The sequence below is a fragment of the Cariama cristata genome, unplaced genomic scaffold (assembly GCF_000690535.1).
Source record: "Cariama cristata isolate BGI_N322 unplaced genomic scaffold, ASM69053v1 scaffold19909, whole genome shotgun sequence".
Classification (NCBI taxonomy): Eukaryota; Metazoa; Chordata; class Aves; order Cariamiformes; family Cariamidae; genus Cariama; species Cariama cristata.
The window spans coordinates 8,512-21,514 of NW_009635520.1; the positions used below are offsets into that span (position 1 = coordinate 8,512).

Below are 13,003 nucleotides of genomic sequence, written 5' to 3' on the forward strand. Positions count from 1 at the left end.
CATAACTATTTACCCAATTCTCTGGCTTCTGTACCAGAAGTGGGAAGAGAAGCACCGAGTGGCCAACTGAAGAGTTATCAAAAAGCTTGTATTCAAGAACCAGAAACTCCTAAGAAACAACCATGGGAAGAGGAATGTTGGCTGTAAGACCTTTATTTCTTCCATAAAAGAGGAAGGACTACAGCATCTAGGCAGAGAGCTTCTGAATTCTATTAAGCAAGATGGGTCAAGTTATACCCACAGTTTTTGGGTATAACAGCCTTGCCCCAAACAGTGACCATAAAGACAAGCTGTTGAAAACTGGTCACATTTTGCACTCCTTCAGAAACCAAAAGGAAGGGAGAAAACAAAGCAAACCCCCAACTCACATGATAGGGTGGAAGTATAAAAATGTCAATTATTTAAACACAGTACTTCTCCAGAGGAACGTGCTTGCAGAAACAAAAGCAATGCCTGTGCAGTAAGTATCTTTTCCATGTCACTTTAAAAGCTATACAGTCCTACCTGGATAGGCGAAAGCTAATAATACCAGAGGATAGAGAAAGCAAGTAGGCAGCCCACCATTCTGTGGCATTAAAACAAAAATGATTAAATGAAATTCACAAACGGATTAGTGGCATTTCTGATAGATTATGACATAGCGATGCTCTAAATAGAGAAACATACCCATTAACAAAATATTCTCTTTAAAAAACTTGTATCTCGGCAGAGTACTTAATGTATTTATTGTGTGGAGATAATGGCTTCTCGCTTCAGATTCAGAAGAATGTGGATGAAAAGAGGGCTTCCCACAGCTGTATGCACTAGCACGAACTAGTACAAAACCCATTCTTTGCTTTAAGGCTCCATGTTTTGGAACAAAGGAAAACTAACTGTTGATCTAGTTTACGAGCTCATCTTAAAACCTTCCTGTACTTAAAAAAAAAAATAAAAATTGTCTTCTGTTAAACAGCAGAGTGTTCAGTTACAGACATCAACCATTCACTTGAAGCAAAACTTGATTACTTTCTGATAGATTGGTTAAAATTGGCCAGGGAAATCAGAGCTGAAAACTCAAATACTTTTCACAAGCCACACACAGCAGGATGCATTGCTTTGCACTATTACCTATCAGTTCAGTTTGCCCAACCTCCAACCCAACTTTGCCAAAGCACGGTTGTTTCTCATTGTGGCTACTGCATTATCAGTACTTTTTATATAGACATAATACAGTGCTAATCAATACAGATACTTTGCTCATTTTTTGAATTCACGAAGTTGCCTTCTCCATGGCAGGCACTCTATTTCAGACAGCCACACTGATGAAAACATCCCTATGTGGCAGATGCCTTAAAAAAAAAAAAAAAAAAAAATTCAAGCTGACTGGGTCTCAAATCTGCCCCAAGCACATTCAGGATATTTCTAGCTAAATATAGTGCATAATTAACAGTCATCTTAGAAAGACTTGACCTTTATTTGCCCATTTATTTCAGTCCACGATTACCTCCACTTTTCTCAGTACACTAGCTGGATCACAAAACAGATTTCTCCACAAACATTTCAGCCAAGAAGAATCTTTTTGGGCTGGTCATTCACTTTGGAGCTGTATTGTACAATACAGTTGTAAGTAAATTCTGAATTTGAAGCATGGGGTTTTGATATCTGAAAATCACACTAGTATTGTATACAGAAACTGGTGTTCAGCAGTATTGCCTTTTCAAACATTTTCAATTGCAAACTCATCTATTTTCACAATCAGAACATTTTTGTCTGAAAAGTTTATTTTAGTTTTCTGAACACTCTAAAGCAAGTGTGCTTTTGATGTTACACAAGTGTCCAGATAGGATTAACAAAAATTAAAATGCTCTAAATTACAAATTTAATTCCTGTAAGAGCTTGAGAAAGGAAATAGAACAGAAAAACATGACATACACACATTGTGAAGAAACCCCAACTTTTCATGCAATGGTAGGCAAGATGTAAAAAGCCACCCAAATTCACACATTTTTACACCGAATCATCAGAAAAGTACTCTGTAGTAAATCTGTACATCCAAATACATTTGGGATCTACACCTAAGTTACATTATTTAATGTTATATACACTTATTACCCCTTGTATAATGTCTAAAGGAAAATCTTCATTCAAACCCAAACCAAAAAAAAAATGCAAGACTAACTTGGAAAAAAGGAGAATCACTTTAGACATTCAGTTAAAATGTTGGTTTTGTTTTAATCTAGACCTCAAAGTGTTTATTAAAAAACAAACAATCCTCTTCATTTAACATTTTGCTTTCTAACTGTACAGTAAATTGCATTGCAGAGAACACATCCCGTCTTCAGACTGTATTTTCTTTGGATGGATTTAAGATGTAGCTGGATATTACTTTAAAGATAAATAAAGGGAAGTTGGTCCAACTAGAACAATAGCTGATATATTACATGCATATGGGTTTTTAATATATTTTTTAATTATTTTTTAAACAAATGAGTGTAGGGTATAGTTGATATTGCAAATAAACCAAAAAGCACCTGGAGTCAAAATATAAAACATACTTCCTATCCTGGCAATGGCAGTAAAAATCAGAAAAGTAATCTTTCTGGAACAGCATTTTTACATAATTTAGAAATGTTAAGTACCAGGAAGACTACTAATCAAGTAGTTTTAGCAGCCAAGTTTCCCTCTCTATTGAATGGAACAAATGCTTTAAATAAACCGTTTGTCCTCTTCACTGAAGAGAGCTAGTCTATTCATCTTTAATGAGCTTGTTTTTTGTTTGTTGTTTGTGGTTTTTTGTATTTTTTCTGGGAAGATTAGCCACGTACTGTAGTAATGCCTACTGCATATAATCCAAGCATTTGCTGTGAACAGTTGGAGAAAGCAGTCAGTAAGAACCTAGGATCAATGAAATAGATGTTACTTTAAGCCATCCACAAAATGGAGACCCATATAGTGCCCAGTGTTAAAACCCAAATCTCTTCTCGCGCTTTTTGTTGTGCAAGTTCATTCCCATGAAAACAGGAACTGATCCATAGTTCAGTTTTCTTATTTCCTTAGTCAATTTTCACATTAGTGTAGATTTTACGAACAAAGGCACTTGTTCCCATGTAACCAATGGCTCCTGCAAAATAAACCAAAACGTTGAGTATGTTAGAGCTGATCATCAAAATAAGCCAGCAATATAAAACACACACACTTAAACAAAGAAAGTCACATAAAGCATGCACTCTGTACACAGAAAATTACTTACCTGCAACACTTGTTCTCAAATTCTAATTATCCATGCTCCCAGTGAACGTCTGGCAAGAACTTCCCTAGTCTAGCAATCTAAATCCATTAAGTCATCTTACCAAGAGGCCACGCTCACTTGGCCTCGATAAATATAGCAGCCTCCCTACTGCTGCCAATAACCAGGTCCCTTTTTCTGAACAGAGGGTAAAAAACACACAATCACCCACTCTGCAGGGAAGGTGGATGGCAGGGCGGGTTTTTATTATAAGTTACATGCCTTCTGGATGAGTGTTTCATTGGCAGATGGCTTTTTCCTTCCCACAAGGCACAAATAATAATAGATCCCCAACCCAGGAGTCTTAAACTCCAAGGAGGTCTGTACAAAGAGATTAAACTAGTAGCAGTTAGTAGTTAAAGGAAATTGCAACCTGTGGTTTTCAAATTAGTAAGAGTCATGAGCAGAGTATGCATTGTCACAGCAGTAATAAAAGAACAGGTCACTGGGTTTTTGATAGGGGCAACAGTTTATGCTAAACCCAAAATACTGCAGGACTAAGGACATCTAGAAAAATAAAAGAAATGCACTGGATCAAGACCTCTTCTCAGAAAGAGATCCAGCAACCCACCTGGTCAAACCCAGAACTTCAGGTTTGTCAGGCTCAGTAAATACTGTTGTCTTACAATATCTGCAGGGAATATCTTCATCTCTTCCAAGAAAAATAACAGTAAATCAGCCTTTTGGAAGTCAGTTTAGCTAATTCTCAGGTTAGAAGAGATGTTGAAAATCAAGCAAGAATTAGAGACAACTGTTGTAAGATTGTCAGAATAACACATCATAAAATATGGGAAGAAAAGGATAGAGAAGTCAGGGCCTGTAACTCACTACAGAGAAGAGAACTCCTAACATCAAATGTATGGATGCTCAGTAAAGAGTGGACCCTGAACAGAAAAGATATTTTTGCTCCTCTGAAGCAATACAGAAAAGCCCAGAACAAAGCATGAAACAACATTTTCGGTGATCTGGGATGCATCAGACTTGCACAAGATGTGTTAAATATAGAAGCCTAACCAACACTAAAAGTTTTCTGCTAAAGCTTCATTCTCCAATAAAAATATATTTTTTTTTTTTGCCTTTAGAAATTAAGGCTGTACAGACCTGCAGCTAGCATTCCTGACCACAGAGCTATTCAGAACCTGCAGAGTTCTTTAAACCCTGGGGACTGATCAGATAATTCATGAGGTCAGCCATTAAACTCAAAATTTTGGGTTTTAGACCTTCAAAAGCCCAACATTCATATCTAATCATGAAATCTGCACAAGACAAACCTGATGCATTGTTCCAACGCTACTGGAGTGGTAAAGAGCCTGTGGAGTCAGCCTCTGTGCTGCATAGCATTTCAGGCTGCGTAAATATCATGACAACCATTCCACTGGCCCGCAAACGAGGGATTTGTATTACTAATTTGGACAAAGTAGAGTTCAATTAAAACAAATACAGCACACACAAGATCAGGTTGCTGCCTGCAAGCACTAAGCGTGCTGAGAATGCAGCAGAGGGAAGGCCTGGCAGTCCAAGGAGAGACCAGTACAGCATTTGGACAGACCCAAGCACAGGCTGTGCAGAGAAGGTGATGTTAGCTTGGAGTCATACAGAAGCACACACAGATTCTTCTGTAGCCTGTCAAGAAACTCATCTTCTGTCTTACGCAGTAAATGGACAAAATAATAGCACTGGACTCCTGTTTTAAGACTCATAATACTTTGTTAAAGCAGACACTGCCAACAGATCCAATGCCCGTTTTAGTTGCTAAACTCAGATACATTCCAGAACTTGTTCTCTGAGGGTTTCTCTAGTGATGTGATGCCAGATATCACAGAGATTTGGGAGAACAAAACATTAACTGTGTTTCACTTGGGATCTAGAAAACGTGTGCATGAGATGGAAGTGAGGGGGAGGAGTAGAGAGTAGCAGTCACATGAGACCACAAGCTCTCAACCCCATAAACAAATCACAACCTATTCTGAATCACAGGAGCCTTATCCATGAAGGCCACTAATGGCCAATACCCAAGGCAGGGGTTAAACCTCGAGGCTACTTCACAGGCATTGAATAAAACATGGGGTGGGGAGGGGGAAACCCTAGACAATGACAACTAAAGAATGTCCTCCTGAAACAAATGTAGGACAGTTGGCTCATTTGAATAAAAAAATCCATAGTAAAGGGAAGAATTTTATTTATTTATTAAACACCTTATCAGATGATATTTATAACTTGGTTATGGCCTATATAGGTTTAGCAGAAATAGACTGCAAGCATCTTTCAGCAGAACAAGAAGCTTTTAAATAAAGAGAAAAATAGAGAGGAAAGCAATCACAAAACAGAAAAAGATGAATACTCATCTATTACTTCAAGTCAATTAACACTTACTACAGTTGTGACTTCATAAGCACAGAATTTTTTTAAAACGCCTTTCAATCATACAGTGTTTATCTGGAAGCTGGAGTGTGGTATTGCAAGAGGCCTTTCTATACTACATAGCTCCTAAACTATCCACTGAGCTGGGGAATAAGTTTTATTCTTTTCTATCACTAAGAGGGAAACACAAGGAGCGCAAAAGGTTTGGAAGTTCTCATGGGATCCCTACTGTCCAGTCCCAGAAGTGAGATGCTCTGCAGAGGGCAGCAGACTTTGTGCATGAAAGCATCCCACCACATGTGGGATTTGAGTTCACTAGGCATTGTCAGGGGCACTAAAACCAGAGTTGGATGATACAAGCCTACAGAGAGTTTCCCTGTGGCTGCTTTGGACCCTAACAAGTTTGTCTCGTATCCAACTGTGTGATACTGAACACGCCCATTTGTGTGAGCCTCCAAAGCACAGCTCTACACACTTTTCACAGGAGACGTACAGTCAGTAGCACGCACACTGCACAATTCTTTAACACAAATGTCTTTGTTAGACCTCAATGGCAGCAAGTTCCCTAGACAAATGCTTTTTGACAGGGGATTTTTTTTCTTCCCTCCACATGCTGAAAATGGGAGTTCTTAGTAAAAAGGCGTCTCACAGCTTCTCTTCCAACACTCTTGAAAAGACAAAAAGAAATCTCAATAGAGCTGTGGAAATAAAGTTTAATGTGTTGAAGTATTTTCTGATTTTGAATAAATTTGAATTTTACTCTAATATTCCCTCAAGTAGTGTCCTACCATGACAAGAATGTATTCGACAATCTTCCTTTTCCACGTTGTAAAAAACATTTTAATTACAGAAACTGGTGGGCAAGCTTGGCTTCTGCATCATAGACATTTTAATCAATACCAGCCTGAGCACTTTAAAAAGAAAAGATTAGAGTTGAAAAGTATAAGCCTATTAAAGAAAAAAAATGGCTGCAAGACTACCAGAACAGCAGGGAAATCTTGTAATGTGCCAAGAACCTGATGAAGCAAGATTAGATTGTATGAGATAAAAGGGGAACAGGTACTCAGCAGTTAAGAGATTATCTCCCTCCCCTTTTTATAAAGCATTGTGAAATGACGCACTCTCTTGGGCTATGAAGAAATTTATACTTTACAGAATGTAAGTTCCTGTAATATATCATGTGCCTCAAATATCTAACTCAAAGAAATCCTTCCTCTAGAGTCTATAGGACTATTCCTTCACTGCTAAGAAAGAAGGAAAGTATTAAATAAGGGTCACACATAAAAAGCAAATTACATCGTCGAAAAATGCAAAAGAACCATGTAGCACTTCCTGAAAGTCATAAAGCAAAGGTTAAAAATAAAGCTAGAGGCGAACAAGTATATTTTACTTTATCAGATGACCTCCACGCTGAGAACTGTTTTTCTCTAAACATCTGTCAAAACAGTATCTTAAAGCAATGAAATCCAGCTGGACACAGGAGCACTCTGCACTCTCCTCACCTGTGAATACTCCAATACTTATTTCTCAAATGTTATCCCGAAGTTTCAGTCCCTTCTATTCTGGTAACCCTCATATTTACATGCCACAAGATATAGATGGCGCTGTCATCAGTATTGTGATACCACCAATGACTCAAGCAGTGTACCTAGCTCTTTCTCTTGGGGCAACAGTAAAAACTCTGAAACAAAATGCAAGCATGGACTCAACTTAATTTGGAATTTATTTTGCAAAATTTCTTGCCCAATATTGAGTCTTTCAAGCTTGCACTGAGGGTGAAATTCTCTGCATGCTACATAAATTATCTTCCTATTATAAGACACAATCCACAGAAATCTCCTATATTAGGAAACAAATATAAGCAGATAACTCTTAAGATTCTTTTTAAAAAATTTTTTGAGTAGATCTTGCAGACATACACACTCCACCACCAAAACCACAGAGCTAAAATCAGAAACATGACAGTCTGAAAAGTTCTGATAGAAAACTGTCAATATATTTGAAACTTACCACACATTATTCCCAAAGCTGTGCTAAATACTGCCATATAACCAAAGTAAAATGATGTTTGAAATAAGCCATACATCCTGAAAAAGAAAGATAGGAATTTATGCTAGATATTTTCCCCATTTTTTATCAATAAACTTATTTGGCAATACAGTAATCTGATATTCCACCAAGAAAACTACCACTTACTTTGTCTTGAAAAAGTAGTAGTAAAAGGAGTACATGTAAACATAAATTGCAGTTGATGCCGCAGAAAGAAAGCTTGTCCATTGCCTGAAAGTAAACATGCATGTCCGTCACATATCTAACCAAAAGGCTTCCCAAGAAGATGCACAATGTGCTAAAACCTTACCCTGAAAATAAAGCATACTGATTCTACAGACTTATTTAACAAAACCTACATGTTGTCTGCTATAAGTGACAAAAGCTTCTATGGCAACAGCTACCACTGATAGCAAGTGATGATCCTTCTTCATAGTCCTGTGTGCCTCAACATACTTTATTTTATATATACATACATGCACACACAGATGCACATACACACAGAAAACTCCTGTACAGAAAGGATCCAAGAATTGCTTTTACTCCCTACAGCTAAAATCTGAACATGGGACACTTTGAAAAGACCCATCTAGACTGAAGAAACATTGCTTTTCTACAAAACTCTCACAATCTGGTTAACTATGCAAACAATGCAATACTTACCACCTGTAATCCTCTGCATTTAGCAGGAAATACGTACAAACAATAGTCACACAAACTGTCACAATGCAGAGGATAACCAGAACCAACATCATAAAGCCATAAACATAGTAGATCTTGTACGCCCAGAATGAAGTAAAAATGAAATACCTGAGGAGAGTAAACAAAAAATGCAGATGATATTGTAATTATCTTATTATAATTTTTAATCAAATTGGCAAATAGTTGACATACTCACATTTCAATAAAAATTGATCCAAAGGGGAGGATTCCACCTAGGCAAACAATAACAGCTGGTTCCATGAACCTGAAGATATTAAGATTAGTTTAGGGACAATTTCAATCTTTCATTTATAAACATATTAAGACATATCACCAGATAATTAATATAGCACAGAGAATTATTTAAAAGGCACACTAACAAGAACATTTCTGTCTCATACCAGCATATTAGAAAGAAGATTCCCCCAAAGATGTCATGTGTATGGATAGAAGGAGGAGTTACTCTTGGGAATAGCCGAAACAAAACATAAGGCTCATGCCTATCACCCAGGCGCAAGGTTATGCATCTAACCAGCCTTAACAGTAACAGAAAGAATCTCTCTTGCCCAAAAAAGGCCTAAGCAATCAAATCGCACAACATCCACTAGCCTTGAATGAAGGCAGTGAAAACTCAATGCTGTTGATGGCTACAAATACAGCAAAAAGCGCAAAGAAAATTTTGCAGGATAACGGTTATATAATTAGAGAACCAGTGTTTATTTTTAATGCTATACTGAGTCACGAGCACATGGCCAAAAACGAATACTCAGCTACCTGTAGATGGTACTGTCACTTACTAAAGGTGACCTCTGTGTAGTACTTCCAATGATGCCAAATTTAGCTAGTAACCAGTGATTTAATTTGCAGCTTCTTTTATTATTTATAGGGAGACTTGTCTAAGTTCACAGTGTGCAATTTCATCATCTTCAAGAGAAGTATCTTATTTCTTTTTATCTGTCACGCTGATCCAGAAAAATCCATCAGATTCCCAAGATACAGGTCACAATATAAATCAAATCCTAGCATCTGAGTTACACAGCCCACCACTAACAAGAGACTAAGTGTCCTGCACTTCCTGGATATCACAGGTATGCACACTTCAGTACCCCTTTGTCTGTTCCATTCCTCTGAACAGGGAAAGCTAGAAAAATCTATTAAAAAAAAATCCTCTGAGGATATTTTCATTTCCATAGCTTGCTGCTTCCAATGCAGAATTAAATTAATAGGAAAAAGTGGCTACATTCATGATTTTCCAAAAACCTAAGTCTGCTTTTTGAGACTAGGCAACCCTTTACATTCGCTTCAAAAATAATAAAGGTTTATTCGCAATTCAAACCATATACCTGGAATATTTTAGGCTCTGTGCCATCAACAAAAGTGCAGAATTGGGAACAGCATTGCAAGTTTCTCCCTACCATCACTCCGCAAATATGTCTCAGCTTGTACATGGAGACTGTTAACTAGAACGGTTCTGCCTCCAAGGCACAATCAATCCTAAATCTGTAAAAGGCACCAACTAAAGAGGAAAGGTTTAGTTTCGAGATACCTGTACAAAAACTGGGTTGGGACCATCCCTTTTACATAACAGACTAAAGTGCATTTCAGGCCAAATGTGAATCTGTGATCCAGAACTGTAAAATCTGCTACAACTATTAACTATGGTGTTTTAATTCAACAGAAAAATCATATTAAGGAAATGTCAGTAGAGCTGTTCTTCTAGGTATAACTCAATTCAAATAAAAAAAAAAGTCATTCCAGAAAAACTTTAAATGACCACACCTGAAAAGTCATTTATTTTAAACATACTGAAGTGAATACTTCTAGTTAGCATTCATGCTTGTCTTTACCATTTTTTCTCTGGTATAGGACGAGGCACTGCGTTGACACGACACGGAAAATTAGGCTGTCCTGACAGATTTCGGCCAAGAATCGTACCAACCAGGTTCAATGGAAGAATGACAAAGAAACAAATACAGCACACTGCCACCTGTAAGCAAAAAATAAAATAATAATTAAAAAAAACCCAGATGTAAGACGACAAAAGAAGATAACCAATCCACTCCATATATATTAGTTCTTAGTAGTTAACTGCTGTAGATATACTCCTAGTTATGACTCATTAGTCACCATGCATCTACTTTATCAAATGGAAGCATTTATTTCCTGAGAAACTTCCCAATAAACATTATTAAGTATATTTTCTTACACTAGTTGAGACAGAACCATTACAGATTTTTTTACTGTTTTAATCTATTCATTATACTCAACACATTGAACAGGGAAGAAATGGAAATCTTGATGGTACATCATAACAGAAAAATTTGTCAGCTTCTCTTAAAGTTTTGCAGAGTACACTATCCCTGGGAGTTAACATCTAGCAGTTAGGAAGTTGCACACAAAATTACAACTGCTGGGTGCAAAATTTTTAATCCAATCCAAAAAAGAAACCCAAACAAGAATTGAAAAGCCATGTCAGAACGCTACCGATTCAAAATTTTGGGTTTAATTTTCTCCACTATCCACCAACCAGGTAATTAAGAATACAGACTGCCGAACACACAAATGACCATTCATATGCACAGATACACAATTTACAAGCACAATGGCCCTGCTTACATATAGGGATTAGGTTTATGCACAGTGCAGCAAAGTCAAGCCAATGTTCCAGCTCTTTCGAATGGAACAGCCTCCCTAAAATTTTACCATGAATCACCTTTTTTTCCAGTATATGTATGTAGCTCTGCTTTTGCTATTCCTTGAAGGCAACGTATTTTTATCTTCCAAAATGGGAAAATTTGAAGTGCTTAGCAAGACGTTCTCTACTCCTAACTCTTTAGCACAAAAGGAATTAGCATTAGACAGTTCGTTAACTTTTTGATATTGATAATGAAAGACAGAACAGTTGCCTGTAATGCAATAACCATAGTTCTGAATACTGACCCTGTGACCTTCTTTATGCAAAGTTATGAAAATATTGCCTTTTAAATACACTGTTGCCTGAGGCTCTGTGTATACCCTGGTGCCTCTTGAGCAAAGAAGCTATATTCCTCTTTCATTCCATCAGGATGCAAAGTCCATGGCAGCAGATTAATCCAAAACAATGGACAGAGGACCAGGTCTGATTTGTTTAAGAAGCAGTTACTCCAGGATAAATAAAGGCTGTTCACATATGTCATACCTAAAAAAATCTACTGCAAGCAGCTGAAAAGCAAGAATCGCTAGACTTCATGAGATGAGGAGCTGCACTACATTAGCTAAATACAAACTTAGCATTAAGTCAATCACACCAGTTTAAGGCAACATCTGACAAAAGTCAGCGGGTTATCCCTCTATTACTGACTTGCATATCACTACTAGCCTAGGCCAGATGTGAATGGAAAAAAATTGCCATGGATGGAGCAAGCCTTCATGCTTCACAGAAGGGGTACACCAAACAGGTGGTCAACAAGCAGAAGGACTGTCCACACTGCTCTATACATCTTTGAGGAGAAGTTATTAAAGAATTACATCCTGAGCCACTAAAATATGAAGCTTCAGTGGTAAATAAGGAAAAGATAAGTAGTGTTTATATTTGCCAATAATAAAGCAGATTTTACACAATTAATGCATATTTAGTATCTCCCATTTATCTTCTTCCATTAGTCGAAAAAACACAGGTAAGCAAGCATAGTGTCTTCAGTAGGACACTGAGGCTGCCTAAGAATAAATTATGGGAGAAGTATACAAGTAACTCACTTAATGGATGTGAGTTCTGCCCTTGAAAACTGCTCAGTCTAAAAGAATGAGCAGATGAGAATTTTCAGAGAAAAATGTCAAAAAGTATCAGAAACATCAGAGAACATCATCTTGAGTGCAACATTTACAAAACTCCTAATCAAAATGTCCCAGCTTGTTTGAGGTGCAGTGGGTAAAAAACACGTTCAAGAATTAAGGCCTGGACAGGGCCCAAACATTTTCCAAGCTGACCATACTGAAACAACTTCCATTTGCAAGAAGAGCTTGCTCTGCCTCCTGCCTGGCAAGGAGCTTCAGGGTGTGTTGAGTGGCCTCTGTCCATGGTGCTCTGTGGCGCTCCAGCAGGTACGTTTCAAACCTGGCTGAGGCAGAAAGCTCAAAAAAAGGCAGCGTGAAAGGCTATCTGTACCGCTCATCCAGCTACAACTGTCTTTTATAGTGCAGTTACCAAGATATCTGTAGCTTCATTTCTTGATCTCGGAAAGTGGTAGAAAGTGAATCCACTGCTTTACTGCAGAAAGAAACTGTGCAGGAAGGGCCTTTGGTTCCAAGCTCACCCAGAACAAAACTTAGCAGCTTGTAATTGTCTATCTTGGAAAGCACATGTACCATGGGGAATCCACATGGAAAGAATATAACCCTGAACAAGGAACCAAGCAAGAAACAACCAGGACTAATTACTGATTAGCTGGCAAACTCCTAGGTGAAAAAAGGCAGTCAGTAGCATCTCATTCTAGTGGCACCAACTGCAGAGCTGAGTGGCTTCAAATCAGGCAGGCAAGGAGAAGGCCCAACTTGTTCCAGCAGGGCTTGGCTGTTCTGTTGTCTGAGAGACTGACTGAGCAGCAGCTTTGAAATCTAAAATGTTTATCTGCATAAAAACAAGCCGAG

The 13,003-nt window shown here is 37.8% G+C and overlaps 1 protein-coding gene across 1 annotated transcript in view; it reads right to left on the bottom strand.

The window, feature by feature from the left end:
• Nucleotides 1–1,742: 1,742 nt before the first annotated feature.
• The window catches only part of TM9SF3 (transmembrane 9 superfamily member 3), a 38,529-nt gene continuing 27,268 nt past the window's right edge, over nucleotides 1,743–13,003 (bottom strand). The window contains exons 9-14 of the mRNA XM_009707590.1: nucleotides 10,225–10,364; nucleotides 8,574–8,642; nucleotides 8,339–8,485; nucleotides 7,823–7,906; nucleotides 7,637–7,713; nucleotides 1,743–3,100 (exon numbers count right to left, since the gene is read on the bottom strand). Coding sequence (XP_009705892.1) covers nucleotides 3,033–3,100; nucleotides 7,637–7,713; nucleotides 7,823–7,906; nucleotides 8,339–8,485; nucleotides 8,574–8,642; nucleotides 10,225–10,364 — 585 coding nt within the window. The 3' untranslated portion in view covers nucleotides 1,743–3,032. The remainder of the gene's footprint in view (nucleotides 3,101–7,636; nucleotides 7,714–7,822; nucleotides 7,907–8,338; nucleotides 8,486–8,573; nucleotides 8,643–10,224; nucleotides 10,365–13,003) is intronic.